Source organism: Buteo buteo, chromosome 10 (genome assembly GCF_964188355.1).
Source record: "Buteo buteo chromosome 10, bButBut1.hap1.1, whole genome shotgun sequence".
NCBI lineage: Eukaryota > Metazoa > Chordata > Aves > Accipitriformes > Accipitridae > Buteo > Buteo buteo.
The window spans coordinates 36,229,861-36,257,113 of NC_134180.1; the positions used below are offsets into that span (position 1 = coordinate 36,229,861).

At 39.8% G+C, this 27,253-nt stretch overlaps 1 protein-coding gene across 1 annotated transcript in view; it reads right to left on the reverse strand.

The window, feature by feature from the left end:
- The window catches only part of AGBL4 (AGBL carboxypeptidase 4), a 957,921-nt gene that overhangs the window by 430,875 nt on the left and 499,793 nt on the right, over nucleotides 1-27,253 (reverse strand). The window contains exon 5 of the mRNA XM_075037073.1: nucleotides 27,146-27,185. Within this exon, the coding sequence (XP_074893174.1) occupies nucleotides 27,146-27,185 (40 nt within the window). The remainder of the gene's footprint in view (nucleotides 1-27,145; nucleotides 27,186-27,253) is intronic.

The window sequence follows — 27,253 nt, forward strand, 5'->3', positions numbered from 1 at the left end:
AATTCTGCCCCAGCAGTAGTAACCACCACCGGAATCATCATCCACATCGTTCTGGGTACCCGGAGCCAGGAGTAGGTAAATTGCAATTTCACATAATTCATCTTCACAGGAGTTAAATCACTTCAGGATAAAAATGGGTTTTCTGCTTTTTTACTTAAAATTATGGAAATTGTTTCTGACAGCAAATTGCTCCTAATTAATTTACGGTCTCTGCTGGGAAAACGCACTGTACTGTTGATTTCTACCTTCTACAGACTTAATTATAAAAAAAAGCAAAATTTTCCTAAACTATTAACTTCTGTGCTGCCAGAATTAAGAGTTATAAGAACCGCAAGGGAAGCTGGGTCTGGCGTGCTACCAGGCTGAGGTTACACAGCACACTCACAGATAAATGATCCCCTCCAGTATCACCCTGGTAATATAAGGAGGATTATCGCCATTTTACAAGACTCGATTTTGTTTCATTTTGGACAAAAGTCAAGCTTCTACAATTGCAACGTTGGCTGTCGCACCATTAAGCTGCCCTGTACTTCTGGCACCACTTCACAGTTGCCTTGGATGAACTGAGACCTGCTGTGGATGATGGACATCCAACACTGGTTTACCCTTAGCTCTCGGTTCACCTATCCCCCACCTAAGGCTGTGAAACAGTTAGCAACGCTATAAATACTTCTATGATGACAAGCTGTCATGTCACTAATACGGGAAGGGGAAAAAGTGACTGCACCGAGAACTGCAGGTTCACCACCTTATGGAACCCCCATGACAGAGCAAAGTGGACAAGATGGCAAAGATGCAAAGCTATGGACTCACAGTCAGATGAAATCTGGACTGCAACAATAAAAATTTCATCAGCCTTACCTCACAAGAGGGGTATGGAGAAGAGAACCATTACTACTTTGAGAAAAATGGGCATTGGATCTTTAGGGCTGAGGACTGTAAACAACCAATAAAAAGGAAAGAAACAGAAGGATCGCAAAATCTTTGTATTAAAATTAGGAGAGTAAGAGTGAGAGGTGAATGGTCAAGATCAAGACTAGGCCACTAGTACTTAAGGGAAGAAAACAGACAAGAAAAGCTCCGTTTTGAGTCATGTACCATGTTTCCAGTGTAGCCCACCTGCACCTCCTGGACACAACAGAATGGCCTCGAACTGGTGGTTGCAGAGATCCAAGAGGGGCACTGAAATGTCTTTCAGTGTGCAAGGATAAAATTCTCTCCTTTCTGATGTTGTCATCTTTGCCATCTAGTCTCCAGCTGAGCCTCAGTGCCAAATTTCCTCATGGCAACACAGAGCCGTAACATGCACTGTTATCCATTCCCCCCCTGTTATTTTCTTGAGACACAGTCCTTTCAATTACACTTTATTGGAATTCAAAACTTGTAGTTATCTCTTTGGCAGCTGATGATAAAACCTTTGATAGCGCATACTGGCATTGGCAAAATGTCAAAAGACCTACTGTACAAGCACAGAAAATTTGACCCACTTTTGTAATACCGCGAGGGTCAGAGTCTTACATTAAATCCTGCAGGAAAGTTTGGCACAAGCCCATTTGATCCATGATATTTAATTCTATGAGTCAGATTTATTCAGCTGCTATCATTTTCTAAGCTGTCCCTGCTGAATGATTCCCATCACTTGCTGCATGAGAGAAAGTAGCAGCAGATCACAGAAGAATCTAGAAAATGTTGTTTTAATATTTTTTGCATCACTCCTTTCCTGACAGCTATGACATTTAAGAGAAGAGAAAGAGTGGTGAATGAGGATTCACAGCACTCTTGGTTACCATCAGGGAAACAGCAGCACAGGCACAGAGGGGATGTGCATATTATTAAAATACAAACAAATACACTCAAGCTTGTTACACTTTAAACCTGAGACTACAGGAAAAGGGGCATTGTTGACATCAGAGCAAACAATTCGTATTCTCACAGAGAAAAAAACTGTAGAGTTTAAGAGTATATGTCAGCAAATTAAGGGCAAACAAACAAACCCTGCAAGAATTTGCATAGCTATTAAAAAAACCCAAAACTCAAAACAATACAAAACCCCAAACAATTAAAAACCAAAAAACCAAAACCCCACCCCAAAACCAAGCAATAAAAGCCCAGGAAAAAAACCCTAAGGCTGTGGCTAAAAGAATTACACAGGCACAAGGTAAAGCAGGTGAAGCAACCCTAACTCTGCTCTTTTAGTAACAATTTGAAAAACAGTGAAAATAAAAAAGGCAAATCATTAGAAATCAGGATATGCAGGATTACTGTGACAAAAAAATGCCAAACCCATAAAATATGAATATAAAATTGGTCACCAAATAACCTCCAGTCTGTCCTTTGTTTATTATAAACAAACACTATTCCAATTTGCTTGGTCTAAGGAGAGTGAATTATTTCATTTTGCAGTAGTAGTTTTTCTTAAAAATGTCAACCAGTGATCAATACTGCTTCCTACCCACAAAACTTTTAAACACGTACCTCAATTAGAATTGTAAAGAAAAATTTATGACGCTTATGAAGACATGTTTGATGTTCTTCACTGTCTCATGAAGCAGGCAAACACCACAATCAGAAGTTGTCTCAGAAAATTATAACCTACGCTTACAGTCAGCTGGGGCTGAAATGTTACTTCAGCTAACTGCTGCCATTAGAGGAAAAGCCTGAGCTGAATGACAATAGTATATCGTACAGCGAGTTCTGCCAATTCAGCTTGAAAGGGAGCACTACTGAGTTTGGTGTTTAAGAAAAAAGAAGATAGAAGTTAATAACTACAGATGTGACATACCATTTTGAAGGGACTTAAGGGAATTTCTTGATAAAGGGAAATTTACCATTCCTATGGATAAAATGCAGGATGAGCAAGTGATTCACTAACCATAATAGTCTAAAAAGAGGTCAATGATAGCTAATGTGCTATCTCATCAAATGGAGAAAACTAAAAATTTAACATGCAATAGGAGACTTCCACCTCAAAAGAAGGTCCCCTTCATCCCGAGGGTATTCCCCAGGAGGCACGCAGAATTGTACTGGGAGTTTTATACTGACAGACTAAGGTAGCAACACTGGCAGGGACAGTCAACAGAAGCAAACAGCAAGTAAAACTCTTGACTACTGCAATGCGTGTGATGTGGGACTGACCCGAAGGACATCTGGCAGCTTCAGCTGGTGCAGAACATGGCTGCCTGCCATGGAGGATGAGTAAATGGACAAGAGCATATTGCACCTGCTCTTGGGCTCCTGCTGACTGCCAGTCTCGTTCCAGGTGCAGACTGAAGGGCTGGTTATTAACTATGAAGTCCTTGGTGATCTAGCAACTCAACAACCTCAGGATGTCAAACACAATGGCTCGATTTTCTTGTGAACTTTAGATACAGTAAAACTATTGACCTCACTGAAGTATTCCTTGATCACCACCCCAAGTGCCCAGCGCCCTCAGTGGCAGCCTTCTGGCTTCACCTCACTGGTGAAGGGCTCTGGACCCAGTGCTTCACCTAAGGGTCCATCAGAACATGAACATCCTCCCTGGGGGTTTCATTAGATAAGGCATCTTGGATCTGGCTTTTCTATGACGGCAGTAGTGATTGATTCCCTCAGGAATGTTCTTTAGAAAAACCAAACAATTCTTCATCAAAACTTCAGCATGAGAAATGGTTTTACAGGTAAAGCAGACGGTGTTGAATATGCACTATTTAGAGTTCAGGTTTTGCCTTTCGTTTAACGTTGTGACACTTGAACGTTTCTGTGATGAGCACCTTGTAAATGTCTACAGCTATAAAAACACAGCGGATAAGGTGGAGCAAAAATATTTAGAAATCTGGAACTGGAAAGAGCAGAAACATACGTCTGTGGCACAGTTTACTGGGTAGAGGCCCAGGACAGAGGCCTACAGCCCATTCCCAAGCCTGACACTGAATCACATCGTACGAGCCATGTATCTTTGCCTGTTAATCATAAGAGATGAAAAAAACTTGATTCTTACATAAAGACTGAGATTATAAAGTGACAAGTTACAAAGTATACTGCTAATATTACCACCATTAGCATTTGTGAATAACCAACTTCAACATGAAAAGATTTCCAACAACCCAAATCCCAAGTGTCAAAACAGCAAGTCATTTTACAGACTGAAGAGAAAACCCATCAAGTCTTTCTCATGCTCAAAAGAGAAATAACCATCAGGCTCATAGAATGTTCCCCACTTTTACAAATGCTCTCTCCACAGAAGGCTAGGGGACCTGCTGGCCAGTTTTATCTCCTTTGCCACTACTGTGTGGCTCTCTATATGAATGTTTTAAGGCCTGAATTCTAGTGGGAGCATAAGATTTCACTATTCTGTCCTACAGGTACAGTGACTGAAGACAGAATTTTTCCTGGTTATTTAACTAAAATACCCTGAAGTAAAGTGTTAGGCTACCAAATTCAATAATTTGGTCAAAATCATCCAGAGGTGGACCTTTATTATTTGTTGACAAAAGGAACACTTAACAATAATTAACATTGGAGAGAACTCATTGAAGCATATTGCTTGTTGCCAGCACAAATGCTCCAGGACAATGTCAGTTTGGCAGAGGTCAGTAATAACGTTCCTACTTGAATTTGTCCTGACTCTTTCAACAGATTAAGGAAAACTATCTCCTTTTTTTTTGCCTGGAGTATGCATGCTTACAGTAACTCTTGAACTCGTTGAACAATTTCAAGCTATTAGACAAAGGGTAGTAGCCTGCAAAATGAGAAGTTCCTTCACTTTTTATGAAAACAGGCAGACCATTCAAGGAGAGAGAGACTATTAAAATGTCTTCATCAGGGGAAAATTTTTAGTGTGAGCTCACTACTTATTAAAGATCAGAAAATCCGTACTTGCAAGCAGGCATTATTAATCTTTCTGCTAACAGAACCACTTATTCTAAAGGGGTGCATGGTATTGCTGTGCTTCCAAGATATAAGACGACAAATTCATTAAATGTCAAAGTAACTGTTTATACATCAGAAATGGAGCAGACACAGGCACTAATAGGGCTTTTTGTGTGCGTTAGGTAAGCTGCTTTCTCTCCAAACACCCACCCCGTGCAATTGAATTCCTCATCCTTGTTTGTGGGTCAGAAGATAGTACATCTACAGGATGAAGAGCAAATCTTGGGGAAGCAAAGCAGAGCCAGGCAAAATGCGGAGTCTCTGCCAGAAAGCTTTTTACACAGACCTCACATGCCTCTGCTGGAAAAGAGGCGAGAGCTTTGCATCTGGCCAGAGCAGCTGCCAAAGCCACCCCAAGAGTGATAGCGAAAAACATAGAGGAGGAATGCCAAGGGCAGCAGAAACATCTCCGCCAGCGTGAGAACGTGATGCCAAGTGAAGAGCGCAATTGCATGCCTCCACCTTGAAAATGGCATGCCTGTTTAATAAAGTAAATTTGGATGAAGGAACAACTTGCCTGGGCACATTTTTGACATGTTTTTAGACTAAGTAAAAAGAATAAGTGACCAAAACACTTGTGTCTGCACCTATAGCAAGCCCAGTGGTAGTGTGAAAGCTGCCAGCATAACTAAATGAAATCTGCATTGATGCCAACCACAATCCTCAACTGAGGAAAATATTGCAGAGCTTGGCAGCTGGGGTCTCTGATTGCCATTCAAACAGGTGGAGAGTTGTACAAATGAGACCTTAGTATCTGGTGATCCCAGAGCCAAAGAATCAATGGATTGAAATGATAATGCCAGAGATTGCAGAAAACAGTAAAAGGAAAAAAATGGACAAGAGTGAAGCTAAACTAGGACATGAACATCCAGGGTAGGCCAGAAAGCCTTGCATCTTGCAACAACTAAATGGCAAAATCATACTGTATTTCCTATTTGTATTTAGGTCATGGACTTTTTTAAGGCGTAAAAGCACATTAGTATTAGAATAGCCTCTGGAGCAGATGAAGCACATTAACTCTGCAATTCACTGAAGATACGACATCAATGTTGTCATGTATCCATTTGCAAAAATCCAGATTATTCCTTCCTTTGATCCCTGAAAAACAGAAGCCTCAGATGCCTTTGAGAAAATATCCTCATCAATATCGAAGTACTTACAGAGCAGTCTACCACAGGGAGGCAAAGAACTAAAAGTGGAAAATGAAGCATTTGAACTGCAGGCTTCCAGTATTTCTTCTAAAACAAAAGAATATAGGAGGAGTGCAGAGTCTCCAGGGAATAGCAATAAATTAGACAACTTTTGCCTTTCGGTCTGCCATTACATCACAGCCCAAGTTGGTGGTGAATGAAAGTCATGTCCATATGCAGACTGTTTGCTGGCAGACTAGTTTAGCAAATGCATTTGTGGCACCAGTCCCATTCCTGGCTGTCACAGTTGACACTAATTAATACCCTTGCTGACAGCCTTGGGGGAAAAGGCCAGGGGCTGAATGGGTGTAAAGGCTGGATTGCCCTCTTCCTCCTCCAGCTTTTCTCCTTCAGGGGAGGAGCTGAGGCACATGGGGACACAGCTTGGCCTGCCAGGGTCTCGTTGTGTCTGTTCTGGGCATGAACACACCAAACTCCACTACTGGAAACTTCTGGTCTACCTGGCTTTCTGCAAATTCACTCGCAAATAAGAAAAGAAACGGAATAATTTACAAAGAGAGCCTCAAGAAGACATTACAAAGCTAGCAATAATTGTTTGTCAGCATTCAGCATACTCTCCATTAAAATTCAAAACATAACCCAGACCCCAAAAGGCTTATGGATAAGAAGTACAGTTTATGTAATGTTATTTCTACTTCTTATGCACAGGAGCATCTTTCTTCTAACACCGTTCTGGAAGTGTTAGGTTACCCTGTCAAATTTTTAAAGTCTGCCACTGAGAAGAAAAGACCAATGCTGTGATGAAACTGAAGAAATGACATTTTTAATGTACCAGCTTTTTCAGAAGGTAATGACTTTGGTGTGTCATTGAATAAGGTCTTCACACTCTTAAAGCTGATAGCGCGTATGTAAAAGACTAGAGCCCTTATACAAGCAAGGAGTAACCCTGGAAGGTGGACCATGTTTATGCTAACTAGGAAATGACTGCTACCAAGTGAGAAGTTGTACAAACAAGTCTGCTAAACAGAGTAGTATATCTGGGATAATCAGCCGCTCATTTGGCTTTACTTCAGACTTCTATCAAACAGATTCTCTCCTTACAGACTATTTAAGGAATCAAAACTAAACAGATGAATGAATAGCACAGCGTAAAAAACCCTTTTCATTGTATTCAATGCACTCCCTGATCAAATTTTTGACTGTTTCCCACATTGCAGGCAAATTAAAAAATACCTTCATACTGTTCAGTAAGAAGTCATAGAAGTTCAAGGGGAGACGAGAAAAAGTACTTCATAGAAGGGAAACCTCTAAAAATAATTCGCATAGAAGAAACAAAAGAATCCATAAAAGATATTATCAATAACACTTATCAAATCCTTCTTGAAGTGAGATCAACTGATTACTGAGAGTTCCTCAAAACCAAAGCATTATCATTAGAGGAACAGACTGGCCACCAGCTAACCTACTGCCTCATTTCCAGCACCAATCGATGACAATAATTTCCTGAGAAGAAAAATGCATTTGGCAATGGAGTACTATTGTGTGCTGGGACACTCTGTGTATCAAGCCCTGATGCATGAAATGTGACATTACTTCATGGTTTTCCTCCTGGGCTATAGAAAATGTAGCATATAAAAGTGCAATATTAATTCAAATCAAAAAAATGAAAAAAGACTTAGAAACTTGTTTTGCCAGTTTTAAGAGGGGAAACTGTTTCTAGACGCTCAAGAATCCGCCCACAACAGGCTATTACCATACATGAGATGCAATGTAAGCAGATACTGCAGAATACCTACTTATAGGCCTAACAGATCTCATGGCAGGCTGAAGCCTTAAATATTGCATGCAACTTTCAAGGCTCGCAGCCAAATTGCAGGGTAGCAATATGTGAATTCTTAGAAGGCCAGTGAGCTCATAATTCTGGTATCATTGGTCCTTTGTGATTATTAATGGCCCTTTTAAAATGGTAAAATATACTTTAAGGTAAAAAATTCAGGACATGAGCACATATTTAATTAACAGATCTATTAATAGCATTTCTGAAGGGTTTCATATGTGAAGATCAACACCATTTTGTTTATCAAGTGCATAAGTCCAACCTTCCAGCGATAGAGATAACAACTACTAAATATTGTTCAAAACATAAAATAGCAAGTGCTTAGATGCTTGTCTTTCCACATGATGCATTACAATAACAGCTGTTATTTTACTTTGTTAACAGTGATTTTTCTCTCACTAAATTAAACAATACTAAAACCAATTCAATTTGAGAGCATTTTGGTGGTGCCCTGAGTTAAAAAGGAATTTGGGAGAAACATGTTTGACAACTAGTAAGTTAATGAGACATTTACTTTCTCCATATGACATCCTAAGCATTTTAAGTTTTGAAGCCTGAATATCTGCATGCTTTCGTTCACATCACAGAGCAATCCTGGAGTACACAAAATGGATTCCCCTCAGATGAAATTAAATTAGAAGATGTGCTCCAACCACCAACAGACACTCAAGTCACAGGAGCAGACTAGAGCTGGTCCATCATAAAAGCCTCAAAAATTTAGAGAATAGGTATGATGTCTTTGGTGCCAACTGTTCTGCTCCAAAAATCCACTTCTTTCAGTCCATACAGTTTGCTAATCTGAACAGAGCTTGAGCAACATGAGTTGGGATTACATCTGAGTATTTCTCTCAATTGTCTCCACTCCAGAGCCTTTTTGCATGCTCAAAGTAAATGTTTTCAGATATTTTAGTTGTATGGGGCAAAGACCAAATGGACATTTTGGTACTTTTCACTTCTTGTTGCAGTGACACAAGTAGTGGCTGACAGGAAACTAAACATATACTGCAGATTGGTTTGATTCCTGTCAAGACTGTTATTACACTGCTTACATATGAAATTTTTTTTATTTTTTTTTTTAGGGGGCATTCCAAATCTTTGAATCCCAGTTGCTCTTCATAACCACTCTAAGGATGAGCAGAAGCAGCAGCCTTTTTCATTGCATTTGCAATAGAAAAGGGGTGTATGTGTAACTTTTAAAATTAATCTCTTGGGCACAGTGACATTCAGTACCTTGCTTTAATTGTTTTGAATCTGAAAGTTAAATTCTATTACCACCAACACAACTTGAATATGAACTCCTAAGAAACACTCTTATTTGTCAAGTTGGCTGAGCGAGGAGAGCACTATCCTTACAGGGATTCCAAATCAATCCTACTCCAGGAGGTAACTGCCACTACTAATAAGGATTTTGTTTGCAATTTGCTGTACGTTTCCTCAGGATGTCACTTTGCTCATCAAGCAAGCCTGCAGGCAGGCACTCACTCAACTCCAAACAATATAAAGTCATTAAATTCTTTTGCCTTGTGAAGGGGAAACACAGACTTCCAACCATCCAAATAAAAAGGTCCTGTAAAGCAGCAAAGTAACGTTCAACTTCATGCAAGCTGTTTTTCTTCCATGTTATTAGTTTAGTGATGTGAGCTCCCCACTTCTAGTTTGATCTTTAACTTTTGTGAGATGCTGTCAGAATTCCACATCTGAAATAAGAGTAATATGGTTTTGTTTCAGAAGCATGCCTGCTCTTTTCGCTCCTTATTCTGCATGCTTCCAACAGCTTTTTCTTTTCTGGACCATTGCAATGTAGCCCAAAGATTTCCAGCTGTAGTTCATCACATTGGACACTTTGTTCAAAGTGGAAGAGGAAGGCAGTACAACAGAAATGTCATTTTTGGTAAACTGCTCAATGCTATGCCTGATCCAGCCATTTTTGGTTTTCTATGCATATTCTTGTTTGTCCATACAGTGCTATTAACTTCAAAGTACTTCAGCAGACAAATTATTATGTTTTACTCCCATGTCGCTCTCTTGTTTATGTCTTCCTTGCTTAACACAGCACAAAATATTTTTACTAGTTTACATGGTGTAATTGGTCACCTAAAAGTCAGGAAAAATTACACTGAGTACTTGAGACCTTACTTCTGAGCTCTGCTCTTGTGTTTAAACTACAGTAAAACTTCACATATTCTATTAAACTCTGACTGTTACCACTTCTCCTTGGTAGCTTTTCTAACTCTACTGCTCTCTACTAGCATAATCACTCTTCACTTTGATCACACCCTTGTAACACTCAGATATGTTTATCTCCTTTGACTAAAGGGCAGATCTTCCCAGAAATCTATCGCTGATACTCTGCCTGTTTCGACAGCGTCTGAGCATTATATAGAGATTCAGAGCAAAACAAAGCTGTAAATTATTTACCTCCTTGAATCTAAACTCAGGGAAGCAATGATTTCATCCCTCCATAGTAAGCAAGTTTATATAATTTCAGCCAGCCTTGTAGAACACCAGTCCAACTCAAGCATCATCCAGTGTAGTTAATATTAGTGTAAATACTATGCTTTAAAGTCCCTATCACGCTGTACAAAAGAAAAGACCTTTGCCTGTTGCCATGGGATTCTGGTCCTGATTATGAGAGATACACAAAATATCTTTTGACAGTTCTTTGCTGTAAATATGTTCTTGCTTGTAAATTGACCTCTTATTTTTTGTGTACACAGGGACGTAACTTCCATTAAAGCCTTTGAGCATAGCTCTCTCGTTTATGCAGACATGAACACGTACATGCGCGAAAGGCTGCTACACAAAAGGTAAATCACATACGAGTAAAAAAGTAATTTGGATCAGTTGTCTGTATTAAAAATCAAATACACACATGCTATCAGTAGACTCAGAGCCTACCTTCAAATGCTTATCATATCACCTCCCTATCTCACTTCTGATGAGCTAAACAGAGTTTAAAGTCTTATATTTTTAAAATGTTTTCTCAACTCCCTGATACTTCAGTGCCTTTTCTTTGTAAGTCAATACCAGAATAGCACATGTTGAGGTATAAAATATTTTGAGATATAGTTTTGACATTCTGATCCATTCTACTTCCCTGTGTATATTCAGAAGAAGAAAAAAAAAAATATTGGTTTGGGTATATACGTTTCCAGGCTACACCCAGTTTAATTACTTGACAAACACAATCCCAAATTCTTTCAGTCCATACTGCTCCATTAAGCAGGGTTCAGCTGCATTTCTGGCTTTAAGAAGCAGAAATCTGTTTTTTGCTATATTGAAATGCATATTGTGGGAATGGATCCAGCCCATCAAGAGATCAAGGTTGCACCGTATGACTAACCTCTCTACATCTTTCTTTACCACTCAACAGTGATGTTTTAATCACCGACAAATCATCATTAGAAATAGCATTGGGCCCACTACCGTGAAAAGAAACCCATTAAAAAGAGCCCTATTCGAGTGAGATTCCCCCATGATGAGTGATTTGTGAGATGTGTCAGTTGACTGATCTTTAACCTATTTAATACATTCTATATTTTTTAAAAGTTGCAAGGTACTAAATCAAACACCTTAAAAAGATTATGCAGCTAACTTTATCAACTAAATTTATAACATACTTAAAGGCCGAGATGAATTATTTGACAAATTCTCTTTCTCATGAAATGCTGACTGCCTTTCATTAGTGTTTAACTTTTGCTAACTAAACCTCCATCAGTCTTTTAATTAGTTTCCTGGAGGTTGTTGTCAAAATACCAGTCTGCGCGAACCTGAGTCACAGGAGTTGCCTTTTTGAGTATTTGCATGATAAAATGGCATCCCCCCCTGTTCCCAGGTACATTAATTTACAATAGCATTGGGTCTGAGGGGATCCCAGCTTCTCTAGGATTCCTGTACAAGAAACGTCTGTCTCAGCCTGCTGATTTAAGAGTGTTTATCCCTAACAGAAATTAGAACAACATCCTTTTCAGTTATTAGTAGACTCGAAAGCATTTCATCCCAAGGTGACAGAAACCAAAAGGCACTCTTACTGAGCACATCTGCCTTTTCTGCATCTTTGTTATGAACTAAAACCTACAGTGTTTTAGTCTATTTAGAATAAAAGGGATCCTAGCAAATATACTAAAACTAGAACTTTTAGCTTTGCCCACAGGGATTTTTCCTTCATGTCTTTTGTTTCCCTTTTTTTTCCCCTCCAGTTCTTTTTTCCCCCTTCTTCTATTTATACTTGATACTTATTTATGTCCCCTATTCCCATTAGGGTTAAATATTTGAGTTTTACTTTTTAATGCTCTCTTCATTGTATCACTGAACCAGAATGGATTTTTAGCTAAAGTTGTTTTCTTTCTTGTCAAGGGATGTGGCTTTGGAGATATACAATTAATAAATTTTCTTTGAAGAAAAAAAAAGAAGAAAAAAAGCACATTTTTTGTTCAAATATTTGCTAAGAAATTTCTACAGCTATGGGAATTTAGTCCTTCTAAAGCAGACCATAGTACAGGTTGCAATCGCCTTCTCTTCACTCTTAATGAATATAAACTTGTTATGATCCCTGGGCCAGTAGTAACTTGTATTTATTGCTGTATTTATCCATCATCATGTGGTTCAAAATACAGTTACGCAGCAGTGGCTGCAGCATTTTTTAACTATGAAAAAACTCCATGAAATTTAGACACTCAGTTCAAGCTCCATTTACACTAGTGGCAGATCCTACAGAAAAATCATGTTTCTATTTGATTTCTTTTCAGATGGAAGCCATTTTAGTGATCATCCTCATTGTCTTTCATAGTACTTCTGCTAGCTCTACCACCGATTTTGAGAGCAGTGTATTGTTACGTGTAATTTGTTCTTCAGTTTTCCTGATATTCTCAAATACTCTGCATTTTTGACTGCTTTTGTGCTCTGAGCAGACATTTGCAATGACTCTAAGATGTCACTCCTGAGAGGCAAAAGCTAGGTCAATACTACTGCATAGAAATTTGGGGCAGTGCATCCATTTATCTTAAGGAGATTTTAACTTCTATGTAATGAAATATAATCCTGGGAGCAGTGACTTGCTTTCTGGATTTCATCATCCAAGGTAAGTCCATCACAGATGAACATCACTCCTCCCAGCCACATTTTAAGGAAATCGGGAACGTGCATGTATTCTGGCTCTGGATCCCAAATGGACCATCTGCCTGAGCTGCCTGCCTAAGTCCTGGAGAGAACAAAAGTTCAATTGTGTCTGTCTTCTCTGTGTTTCTTAGCAATGTCACAACAGCACAGGACAGTTTGAGTTACAATAAAAGAAATCAGGCCATATTATTGGCAGTATTACAAACATACTTGTAATTTAACTCTACAGCATTTACACGTGCATCTGAACTGGGCTGGGTGTCTGTGCTCCAGTGAGGGAACATTTTGAAGGTAATATCAGCATGGACACAGTGTTTCTTTCTGAAACCGATCATCTATGGACAATGGATACAAATAAAACCGAGAAAATGTTCTGGCTTCACCAGCCATTGATCTCTGAACTACTAAGCTGCATCAGGCAACACAGTGGTATCATTTAAAGTTTCAGGAACACACCGCAGATTTCCAAAGTCATTCAGCTGTTTGCTGGGTAAGGTTTGAAGCTAGACTGATGAGCTATGCAATCTAATGCCCAGCTTTTCAACTGTTGGTATAGATAAGTCCATATAGATACTGTTCGTATAAACAAGGGCTCTTTTTTGCATTTAACTTGGCAAATAAAGAAAGAGCTAAATACACAAATAGAAAAAATTTTAATCCAAAGTGCCTTCTTTGCTGGTGAAAATGATAATAAAGTTTGTAATAAATAAGAGATAAAATATGTAAATATTTGAACAAAAATATAATTAAAATAAATGGGAGAAACTCCTGTTTTCACAGCTGGTCATTGGTGCTAATTGCCAGCCTCACATTTCATCTTCAGGACTCAGTTGATAAAGGTAGCCATGACATATTATTTGTCAGGAAGCCATTAATTTCTATAAAGATACATAACACACACTACCCCACCCCCCAGTAGGAAATTCAGTCTGGAGATTTTGCAAGACATACTAGTGCTGCAGCTTCGCTGATCTTCATATAAGGGCTTTGCTTCCCTTGGGATATGTGCAAAAGCTTTTTATTACCTGTTGGATTTTTATTTTTTTTAATATCACCTGCTATTGCTCTTCTAACTCCTCACTTCCAAATGCAACTTAAAAACACTTACCCTACCACCAAACTCCCACTAAGTCCATTCACCGGCAACAATAACTCTGGTAGAATGGAAGTTACGGGAATGATGCTCCACTACCACCAATGATTTAATTATAAAAGCCCTCTTAGTAGATTCATGCTATGTATCAAATACCAAGTGGACAGAAGCCGGGAGGCTCCTCCACTCCAGCCCCTGGTGTATCTCAACCTTGGTGTTGAGAAACTGTCTTCTCCTGGGATAAGAGGCTAATTTATCATCTATATAATGATGCATCTTTCTTGTTTCATCCAGCTGCCGCCTTTGGAAGAAATGGACAGCTAAAGAGACTTAAATAGATTATATCCTAATTAATAATTAACATTTAAAGCAGCTATACAAAATGGCTCATAGCCAAATGGGAAATAAAACCTTTTTTTTAAAGCTACAATTAATTTCTTCTAGAGATGAAATGATAAGAAGTACAAGAAAATATTTAGAGACATTATCTACACATTGAAATAGAAGTATTATGACCTGAAACAATTATGGAATGGCTCCTGACATCTGGTGCTGATTGATAATAAATATTCTTCCATGGTACTCAAGCAAAATGCACAACAAAGCTCTGTCTCCTACCCCAAGAAGTTTGCTTTTCTCCCCTCCACACTTTCTTTTTTTTTTTCTCCCCCCTTGTCTAAACAGTAAAGAAAATGTATGAAATGAAAGCAGTGTAGAAAAAAAATCACAGGATTCAGAGGGGAAATCCTTACATCTCTACTTATTCTCAGCAAAGTCTGAAAACAAGTGAGAGTCAACACTGACGAACTCTACAGACCCTCTTACATCAAGTACTGCAGGACCACTTTGCTCCCATTTTTAAACTCCGGGCTGCTAGGCTATGAATATAGAAAAGGGCAGTCCTTGGTATTTGAAGACAAACCAGAAAACATGCGCTATTTCTTTTTTTTTTTTTTTTAAGTAAATAAAGCATCCTTTCCCCCGTAACTCCAGCAAAGCATCTCAGTCCTTACATTTGGATTTTCTCAATCCCTTTCTATCCAAAGAGCATCTCCTCTTCCCTCAAAACCACGGCTGCTTTAATCCCAAGGCCCAGAACACATCTCAGCACTGACAGCAGGAGCAGAAGCCGAGTAGTCAAAGCAAGACCTGCTACCTGTCATGGCTGATGTCACTCCTACCTCACATCTCCACAGATGATGTTTCCCTCTGTCCCGCATATTTCCAAAGCAGCAGGCATAGATAGTATCCTCCATCCTGCCTCTTGACATATAGTATTTTAGGTGGAAAAAACGTGGAGGATTCAGTCAGAGCCTCTTTCTGGCAGGTGTAACAACAGAAATAACCAACACAGGAATCTTCTTGCACCCCGAGCACCTGCGACGCTCCCGACGACACCTTGCCAGCTCCACGTGCTCCAAGCCTCTCCCTCCCTCCGTGTCCCCTCCCTTCAGCATCACTCTACGAGTCCCACCGCCGCCGCTGCTCGCTGGCTTGCATGACCTGCTCCTCCCTCTCCGAAGTTGCCTTGTCTGCTCAGGTTGGAAGATTCCCAGGCACCCGTGACCAACAGGTCTTCTCCAGATGGAGACTGTACCTAGCAAAGTGAAGGATTTACCTGTTGATTGATTTTTTGGTACCACTGTAATAAGCAGGATAATTATAAATTGTCATCTTGTGCCAAGGTGTACGGGCCAAACTGGCTGAGATGCTTCAAATGGAAGCTGACGGCATTATCTTTGAACAAGTCTGAATGTTAAAAGAAAGGAAACAGACCTTATTTTTAAGGCTGTGCTAGGAAAACATCTCTTGCGGAAAGTGAATAATAAATATACTGCATGCCATAGTAATGTCCACGGGGGGAGGTAAGGGATTGCTATAAAACATAGTATTCTAACTACTACAGATGTTGCTGCTAGAATTTACAGCTTTCTCTGCGTGCTTATCTCTCCTCACCAGTTTCTGCACGTTGAATCACATTCAAACATGGGCCATTTTAAGCCATCTTTTTATTATTTTAACCTTTTTTTTTTTAAGCTACAATTAATTTCTTCTGTGCTATTCTGTAATGTTGAATAGATTCAAGACCTGTATTTACAAACCACATGCAATCCTATTTTGGCACATGTAAATTACATGCAAATACATTCTAAATTAGTTTATTTATCACTCCAGAATTCTAATCCAAAGGTTTTGGTTTTTTAAATTTAGTTTTTATTCTGACATGTTTACAAATGAGTTTGACTCTGGAAAATAACTTAATAAACTCAGGGTTAGCTATGCAATTAGAGGAGGCATCTGGGAACCATAAAACCTGGAAAACAATATTTACATCCTTTGTACATCCAAGATTCCACTTTTTTTTCTCCCCTAAATTCATCATTTCAAAATATTGCAGTTATTTTTGTATGAGGACAAACAACAAGAACTCATTTTTATAACCAATGACCCCTCTCTCCAACGAGCAATTCATGGGGTAGCACTGGATAAAATGCACAAAGTAGAAGATTTCATTATAAAAAAAGAAAATGAAAAATAACTGAATTAACATTGATCATGACTTTTCAACAGCATTTCTTATTATTACAGCCAGGCAAAGTCTCCTGTGGGCAGTAAAGCTTTCCCATGTATTATTAGCCCTCTACAGAAAGCTATGAAAAGACACAAATCTGTTTTGTCAAAGGACAGAAGAGCATTTAGTTATAAGAGAAAGTATGGTCATAATCCATTGTGGGGTTAAAGGTGAAGAAAACAGAACTATAACACAAAGCCTTAAGAGAGTAATACTCCTGCAGTTAATTCCTGAACACTGCAGTAGAGCCGCCTGGTTTGTGGGGAGAATACATTCTCCGGGCAACCTGACATCTATACGGTTTATATTTATTAGCAGCAGCACTATTATATAGCATCTCTATTTGCACTAGGTACAAACGCGCACGGTACCATGGCTCCTGCTTCGGGAGGCATTTGTTGAGATGCCACAAGTGTCCGTGTGGCTGCTGTGAAAGCCAATGCTACGGCAGAGGTGACCGCCCGCGCCTGGGGGCAGAGGGATGGGAACGTCTCGCTTGGCCACACCACTGGCAGTGGGCCAGCCATGAGCCCAGAGCGGCTGCCCCAGGTACACAAACTAGACCATTTAGGAAATTTTTCTTGTATATAGAAAGCTCTTTTAGTGCTCGAGTAACAAAATCAAGCCCACGCGCCGGAGCGAGGGGGTTCAGTTGGGGATCGCGCGCTAAAGCAAGCGCATGAAGTTGCTCTCGGTGTCAGGGTTGTCAAATCTTTCACAACGATTAGGGGTTTGCTCCAAGTAAGAGGCAACTGAAGCGCTGTGGATCAGATCCCAAAGCAAATTTGCAGCAGGTCTAAGTGACTGGATGAGGATTCCTTTTTACATCCAACCAGGGACCCTACGCCCTCACAGTCGCTGGGAGGAACGGCGAGCAGGCGGGTTTAGCACAGGGGTCAGCAGCAGCACGGCAGAATTTAGCAGCGCTCTGAGGCTACCTGGAGGATGGGCAGGAAAATCAGGGTCTCTACAGATAGTTCTTCCTTCCTTCTGGTGGTCCCCAGAGGATAAGGACAATGGATGCAGCTGTGTCACAGGGCAGGTAATATAATAAAAACATCAAGAATAATATAATCCCCTGCTGTCTCCTAGATGTTTCGAACGCACTTATTCTCATTTTGATCATATGGCCCAGCAAATACAACTTTACGGTTTATGTTGCCCTCCCCAGGCCCCACTGCAGACCTTATTCCATACTGCCTTGTGCCCCCTCCCCTCCCCTGCCTTGCTCCTCTGCCAGCACTCGCTGTCCTGGCACTCAGCATCTACGCGGTCCAGTGCAGCACCTTGTACAGATACCACAGCTAGCTGCAACGTCAGAAGCGAACCGTGGTGTTAAAACAGTATTTCACCTTCCTTTAACCTGCTTTTTAAGGACACTGCAGCGATACTACTGCCTAACAGTACTCACGTTATCTCATTTAGCAGCATCTCAGATAACTCCCTCCAATACTGCGCTGAGCTGCGTGATGAACAAGTCACTTTTCCACCATGGGTTATCCTGCACTTTCAGTCTGAATTCACAAAGCCATCACACCTTCCCCATTCAAATCTCTCCTAAAAACTCCTTTGTGCCTTCAAGTTACAAGCTCAAAATAATTGTAAAGGCTCTAGGTTATCCTTTCTTGTGGGTTTCCCAGTGACCTTGGCTGACTGCTTTAACAGAAAATGTTTTGCATACCAAAAAAAACGAGCCCACCAGCAATTCTTAGAAACAAATGAGATAAGAAAAACTCCTTTGTGCAGTTCCAGCACCTCTCTTCCTCAGTCCCACCCATTGTAGCTGTATCATCATCAATGTTTTGCCATTTTCTGGTACATCAGAGGTTGGAGGAAAGGGGTAGCAGAGGCACAGGAGTCTAGAAGGCGACAAAGAGTAGCGGGCAGCTTCTCAAAAATAAAATGCAGTTCTATTAAAATAATCTTTTATTTTTTACATTCTTTTTCCAGGTTTCCTGCCCACTGCCCCTTGCTTTGTCTATTTAAGTCACCAACTATTCAGAGGCAGCTTGGTGTCACACTGTGCATCCAGCACAATGACATCTTTGTGGACTGGGATACATGGGTGCTACTAAAATAGAAAAGAGGCACAGTTAGCTGTATGTGCCCAGCTAGGTTAAAAAAAAGTCACAGGCTAAGGCTCAGGTCCAGGTGCCATTCAGCAGCACTGGAATGACAGCACCCTAAAGCCAGTTAAAAAAAAAAAAAGAAAAAAATTTAAAATTTTTTAAAAAGGGTCAGGGCTTATTTATCTCAGGCGCAGCACCCAGATAACATGGCTTGTCGGCATGTGGACCCACACTGGTGAGTTTGCTGCGAGCGGCACAGCTCTGCTATGCAGGTCTCTGCTAGCTCATGCATTTCTGCACTGTACTCCATTTTGTGGTGTCAATATAATCCTCTGCTGTCTTCTAGATATTTAATACGCTGATTTTCACTAAGTCTTGTTCAGGTCACTCAGCAGATAATTAAACAAACAAACAAACAAAATATTCCTAAGTGAAGACACTGTTTCCATACAGATGCCCTTGCAAATTAAAATTTCATTAAAAAAGAAGAAAGCTTTCCATTCTTTCTAAAAACATCTGATACTCAAGAAAAGGGCTTTTTTTGAGAAAAAATAAAAGATTATTTTAAGTTTTCCTCAAACTTACGCAAAAAGAGAAGAAGCACAATAGACCTGTGCACAGAATTGCTCATTTTCTCTCTCTCTCTAAATGAGCCAGATGCTCATTCTGCACATCGCGAAGTAAAACAGAAAGCGTTATGTGCAAACATTTACAGCATAAAAAGCCTCGTCACCTGGGATACTTGCTGCTTCTGAAAATTCTGATCAAAGATAAAAACCAAGACAACTCCTTGTAATCAATTATGCACAGATAGTCCTCAGTGTATGTGCAATTCATAAAAATAATACTAAAAACATAACGTGGATTTACATGCAGAAATGAAATATGGACATGGACAGAACACTAATCTTCTGATTGGTATCTTAAATCGACAATCCCAGTTCTTTAAGCGAGTCTCTGGCTAAATAGTGCTTCCTTGAAAAAAATTTCCAGCAGCACTTTAACTGCTCTCGCTTACACAAGAGGAGCTGCAGAGCCACAGCCCAGGACTGTGTGAAGGTTATAGCAGGCTGCAGTCGGGGAAACGGCACTACAACAAGCTGGACGCAGGTTTTATTTCTGCCTAGGCAGAGGTGATTAACCCCCCCATACATCCCAAAAGCACTCGTGGTGCAAAGAAAGCCATTACTTGACAATCTGGCTTTTTTTAAAAGAGGGACTAGCAAGACATGGTGGCAAACCAGACGCGATCTGTAGCAGGCTCCCTTGCAGAAGTTCCCCTATACGTACACCCCTCTATACGTACGCCGACCTGAGGCAAACTGCAATGAACTCCCTCCCACATCAGGCACTAAATTCAGCAGAGAAGTTGAAGATGTATTCAGGTTTCAGGCATGTATGAACATGCTATCATCGTCATCCTCACTAATACCAAATTCACACTTTGAGATCTTTTCTATGTCTTTTTCACTCAGCCTTGTAACAGTCAAGTCAAGGAATTCACATCGCAATGTCAATCCTTTCATCAATTTTACACCTCTCAAAACCTGTAAAATATTTATATTTCCACATGAGGATTTATTCCTGTTTTGTGCTAGCTGACATCCTTTCGTCACGGGTCTTACACATTTTTGCCTAGGTGAGCCCCAAAGAGTATGCAGTGACTTAATGAGCAGATCAATTACTGTTCATAAGAAAAGATACTGTCTCTTTAAAGGTTATTTGAAGGTTGATTGCTATCTTATTGCTTATATCCTGCAAATCTATTCAGCCTTATGAATGAATTTGACCTTTTTATACTTACTGGGGAAAAAAAAACAGAACAGAAGTTAATTTAGAGCTCTATAATACAACACTTTTTCCCAGAGAAATGAAAGGGCATTCAAATCGATACCTGCACAATAACACTCTGATGAATGTTTGCACCCAATTTTCTCATTTTGCTAACTTGAGATTGGGCATTTTGAATAGTTCTCAAAGAACATATTCTTTATGTGCTGTGAAGTATGTGGTATTGTGTCCAAACAATGCTAGAGGATAATCATTATAGGAGTATCACTGGGCCTGAAAAGGTCAGTTAGTTAGAAATGTCAGCTTTCAATGCAACTATGCCGGACCTTCCTATGTAAGGATCCAATTAAAGGGACATGCCAAGGTGCATGGAAACATCATGGTGACCCAGAATAATAATAAGGTATTGTGGAAAAGCTTGATATTTTTCTTCAAAAGTAATGGATTAGCCTTTGGAATATCTTCTCTGCAGTCTTATTTTGACTTCGCAAATATCACTTATTCTACACGTATCCAAAAAAGGTCATTTTTTTTTAAATGCAAAGGTGGGGATGAAAAAGCCTTACTAAAAGTAAATATTTTGCAATTAAATGGAAAAAAATTCTGGTTTCATTATTGGATCAAAAAAGTATCATTTCAATAGATCTCAAAACTGTGATATTTGAGATGGATATAAAGGGTGTTTGGGGAAACAGATGGGGATAGGTCAGGGGACAGGCAGAAAGAGCAGGGTGGACTTATTCTCTTGGGACATGTTGTGAGTGAAGACTGTTGGCGCAGGGAAAAGACGGTGGGAACAGCAACACCATTCAGTGAGTGTGTAGCATCTCTGCAGTTGTTATTCCAGCAAATGGAGAGGTGCAAGTAAGAATTAGGAAAGTACTGATCTGCACGAATAAGTAATTACAAGCAACAATATTACTTCTCCTTATCGCAGCAAATGGAAATTCTTACAGCTCTTCAGATACAGTAAAGATGAGGAATTGGACACAGTCAAATTTCCTAATTAGCCTCAGGACAGCTGAAACGAATCTAATGGCACACAAAAAAAAAAAAAAAAAAGTCCACGTTTTCTCTCTGCTCTCTGCTAGTACATCATCTTGCTAAAGTTTCATCAAGTCTGGAATAAACTTCTTCCTGTAGTTTTAGGGTTCAGCTAAGACTGACAACACGGGAATTTCACTTTGAGCTGAGACTTTAGCATATATATTTTATTTGCATGGTAGAGAAATTCTTGTGCTGTGGTTTCAAACAAACCATTTGGGGTCTATTGCCTTGCTGAGCAATGAGGTGCTCTCCCCCCAGGTTATTTTACATTATTGTGGGCAAACGGGTGGATTAACACCCAGTGTCTTAGTGATAGGAGAAATAGTTTCACTCCTATCCATCACTGAGCATTAAAAGACTCAATTATTACTGGAAAGAGAAGTAATTTCTTTTCTCCACCACCTTTCCAAATAAAACAGCATGCGAAGCTTCACTAACAAACATGAACTGTAATTATGTTAGGCTGTTTAAAAACTCAGACACCATCCCTTGACACATACTTAGACTAAAATCAATGTACTATTAATTAATAAGGACTAGCAAAAATAGTACCCGAGTTTTAGCAGCAAACAACTTTCTGTCACATTTTATTACTCTGTATCATTTTTACTAATACCTGTCTTATAGCTTCATGACTTTGAGTTCATATTATTTTCATGCTTCAATTAGAAAGAAGTAGATAGCCAGACTACCCAGGAAGGTAATGGAAAAGTCTTGTAGCGGGGCTTAGTGGTGAAATTTATGGTTAAATGAAACTTTCAAATATACTATAAAACTTCTCCTTCCTTTACGTAGTTTTACTTGAGGTCTCATAAGCAGTAATATGTAGAAATGCAAAACTTAATCAGCTAAAAAATATAGCAAATCCCACATATCACTTTATGCAATGCCAGGAGAGTAGAAATATATTTTCCTAACCAGAGGAAATTAACTAGGCAACAGTCCTATATCTATAATTTAAAGCAGTAAAATATGTATGGCAGAAACTAAAGCCACCTTAAAAGAATTCAGGGTAGCAGTGTATCACAAATTAATGAAATGGAGACATTTTTAGAGCATGCAGCACTGACGATATTAAAGGGGGGAGAATATTTCACCACATAGATCTGTCTGATAAATACTTATAAAATCAGGCTTTTTTCCCTGTTTAAAAGTGTAAGAGCTTGAATATTGGGGGGAAGTACACACAAAGTCATCAACATTTCTGATGAAATCTCAATGCCGCTCCACAGAGATTAGGAATATCTTACTCTGTCCCTGCATGTAAACCTCTAAAGTTGCCAGAGGAAAACCTGAGTAAATCAAAAGGCAGGAATTATGGAGTCAGGTCTTATTTTATTTCACCTAAAACAGAGCTGAAAGAAACTTAAAATACTTTGTATTCCATGCTGTAGCCAAGCTGGGCACTATGGAATATTCAACTATCCCAGGTTTTTAAAATGCAATCAATTTACTGCTGCCAAATGTAGTAGGTTTATATACATCTGGGAAACATGCACCTACAGTGCTGATGAATTTCTCCTGACATTGCACTGATTTCAGGAGAATGTTATTTTAAATCGGCAGTAGAGAGACTGGTAGAGAAGGATAAAGCCCTGAGGACAGCTGAATCAAAGAGAATTTCAAAAGATTTTTCCTGATGGTTCTTGGATAATATCACATGTTAGCTATTTTCAAAGCCAATAGTTTCCAACACACTTCCATTTATGGTATCAATAATTAAAAAATACTTCAATGGGAGATGAACTTACCTTACTGAGAAGAGAAATTGGAAAGCTGTATTATTATCGTAAACACAGGAGATGCAAAAAGCTTTGTCTCCATGGAAAAGCTATGGAAACAGGGATACTTATTTGCAGCTATTGAGTGGTTACCACAAAATGTGATGTGATTGTACGGGCATGTTCAAAGTGTTACTAGAACATGAACACGTACAAATTAAGGGCAGATCCTCAGCTCCTTTGTGCAGCAAGGACAAATTAAACCACCTGAAGATTTGGTCCTAAAACCCAAAGTCAACTAGAAGTGTTAAGGAAAAGTTTTGGGTCAAATTCAGAGGTAAACCTAAGTTTAAAGAAAATTTAAATTACCAAAACTTAAATCTCATTATATCCCACTCCCTGCCAGCACGTCGCTGCCAGCTACTAATGAATTTTTAACGTCTTTCCCCCACCCCACTGCGCACATCAGCTCTGACTCCGGCACCCCGAACCGTACAGCGCGTTACAGTCTAATTGTAACTCACATGTCAAGGGGCAAGAAGAAAGGAGTGTGGCGAGAGCATTGATTCCTCCAGCTACTCAGCAGTAAGGCAGAGCAGTGAACTCCCCTCCACGTTTTACATGGGTGTCAGTTACTTCAAAGGAATATATTTGAGCATGAGGGAGTCTGGCTTGCTCCCAGCATATGCATCATTTGTGGCTGGCTCTTTCTGGAGACCCAGAGCAAAGCAAAGACTTCCTCCAGTTTGGGGCAGATCGGGGTGCTTTCTGTAGCTGTTTTCTTAGGGGCACTGGAACAGGTGAGCTCTGTATGTTGCATACAAAATGTGTAGCTGGAGCTGCTGCTCTCACCTGCTGCATTTCTTCCTTTTTCTTTTTTTTTTTTTTGTTTTCCCCATTTTTCCCAGAGTGCCCTCAGTGAAGGTTACAGATTAATGCTCTATACCTGTTCAGTTTAACATACAAATGTGCTTTGAAGTCAAGCACCTGTTCTGCCAGGCTTTGCAGAGCCGCACGCCCATTGCTCGGTGTTTGGAAGCCGTCTGGAGTAAGGCAAGAGGCAGCGGCGGGTCGCCCTCACGGCGTGGGCTCTGCACAGCGCGGCCAGGGTGCAGAGTCAGGGCATGAGGGATGGGCACCGCTTCCTACCCATCGGTGACTCTTGGGGAATCGTGCAACAGCCACGGCCATGGGGAACGGCCCGACTGCCGTGAGGTAATGTTAAGGTTTCCGTGATGCCACAAAATCTCTTTTGAATGTTTTGGCACTTGTGTCTCAACACCCCTTAATTGACACTAATGGCATTATTTTACCTTGCAATTAATCTCATTAACTGGCTGATCGATGGAAATTTTTTTAGTGGCACACAGAGAAGAGCTGTTGTCATACCTGCGACGGATCACCAAGCGATTCTTGACTAAACGTACAAAAACCGGTTCGAGAATTTCACACACACACAAAAGAAAGATGATATTCGTCATGACAGAAGTGCAAATCACAGAGGTCACCTTTGGTTTTGAAGTCCTTTATCTATTCTTACAATTAAGCAATGGGGCTTTGTTGGGTGATACAACTTGTGAGACGCGGAGGACTCTCATACTATAAATAAGGCTGAGTGACCTCCTCCACAAATGAAGGCTGCCTGCCTGCGGCAAGGTGGGGAACAGGAACAAGTCCCAGAGGATTAACAGCTGCAACTAAATAGCCTAATTTGAATCAGTAAATTAAAGGATGACAGTGATTATGGCCGATCTCAGCCATCATAAACGATATCACGACTTTGTAAAAGCAGACTGTTGATGTCAGATCTTAGAGCTAGGACTCAAAGAATGAAGTATTTTAAAGCTGCAGTCTCCAAAGATAGATAAAAGCCTCAAGACTCCAATTTACTTTATTTTATTTTATTTTTATATTTGTAGGGCCCAAACTAGACCCTTTAATCCACAGGTTGACATTTTCCAATCCTACTAGGAATTAAGTGCCTAACTTTTTCAGCCTCTTTGAAAAATCTCAGCTTTAGGCTCTCATGTAAGTTTGGCCTGATCCAGCATCAGGCTTCTTTTGAAAATGGCTTTACTGAAAGCAAATCTGTAGGTACTCAATTATATAATCATGGCACAAATATTATTTTTTTTCCAGTGTAAACAATTAGTGTAGATTTCTGGGTAAATAACAAAGGGTAAACCTTGAATTTCAGAAAAAAAATGCATGTTATGGAAAGCTTTTTTCCCCCCTTTTAGTGCAGTATGTCTACCTATGCAGTTATTGGAAGCTATTTTGAGCCTTCCAAGTAATTGCTGTGTTGATTTAGTAGATTGCTGTATTAAACTGAGAGATCTGAAGTGATAGCTACTTACTGTGATCACATCTATGCACAAACTCAACTTAGTCAACCCTTTCATTGTTCCAGTGAATACTGTACCTGAAATGATGAGGAAGGTATAAAATTTGTTTTACAGAAAAGTCTCTTATTAAGTTATTCTGGTCCCCAACCTTCTTCTTCTCTTATTAAAATAAGTGTCTGTGGACTTTGGTGCCCTTATCCGAGATCGGAGTGTTTATTATGATTAAGACCTTCAGAGATCTTTTTCTTTTTCTTCTAGAAATAGGGAATGCTGAAGATACAAAAAATGAAAAATGTGCCATGTTTGTCCTTGAAGTTACAGTCAGAATAGTGACAATGGCTGTATCACACTGTATTGTTGCTTTTATCAGCAAGTGCCCTGAGCATACATTAACATAATTGCAAACTGCATGAAAAGTGAACATGCAAAAATGTGATGCAATTGCCAATAGCCTCAAACATCTGTCCCAACAAAGTGTTCCTCCTCCTTATTTTAATTCTTATTATTTTAACAAGGTTAGTGAAGGAGAGACCATGTCACAGATGATATCTACATTTAGAGTGTCAGAACAATTATTGATGCAAAATTGTTATCCAAGCAAATGTGTGTCACATTTTGTTCACGTTCCATAACACCTGTTCATTTTGCTAACACATTATTCCCACTTAAAGCCAAAACTCATTAGTCCCAGTTAAAGCCAACCTGAAAGCTTAATACATACATCTGAAAAATCGAAAAAGTTAACCAAAAGGTAGCACCATTCAAGCACGGTCTACATCTGAAGCCGGTGGGCAGTAAACTTCTGTAGCAGCTAATGGAAAGAAACCGAGCCAGAAAAATAGCAATAAATGAAAACTACGCAGCCTTAAGAACTGAGATCAAAGAGGAGCACTATTCAAACGACCTGCGTTTCAATCACGGTGCTGAGACCTTCAACGCTCACTATGCCAAAGAGCCCAACACTTTCCCAATATAACACATATTGGGTTATTTCCTCAACAGGCAAATGACAAAAGCCAATATGATGCAGATCATTTAAAGCATTTTAATTTTACCTAAATATTTTCTGATCACCCTAAGCCTGGACCTCCTGTCTCCCACCACGCACATAGAGGGCCACCATCTCCTTGCTCCCCAAACTGCTCACATTTGCCACCAAGGAAAGTCAAACTTGCATTTCTGTGATACTTGAACACACATTGTGAATTCGAGGGCATCTGCCCTGCAGACATACCGCTAACTGTAACCCCAGGAGGCTTAAAGAAATATCAGCACTCAAATTCATAGAGTAAAGGTCTGAAGAGGCAGCTCTGTGAACGGATAACTGCCCGGGGCTTTGCCAAGCACAATATAGCTGTCACTTGTTATTACGTGAGAGATTTTCTGGGGAACAGTGTTTTTCATTTTGCATGTCAGAGACAGGGGAAAAAACACATTTAGACAACCATCTCTTTAAGAAAAGAGAAGAGAGCCGTGCGGCAGAGCTCACTTACCAGGGCTGGTTATCGTCAGGAGGTCAAGCTGCCGTTTCTGCTGAAAAACAAATTATAAAAGGAATTGTTAAAAGGGGACTAATTTTAGTGGGTCAGCTTAGACCTGCA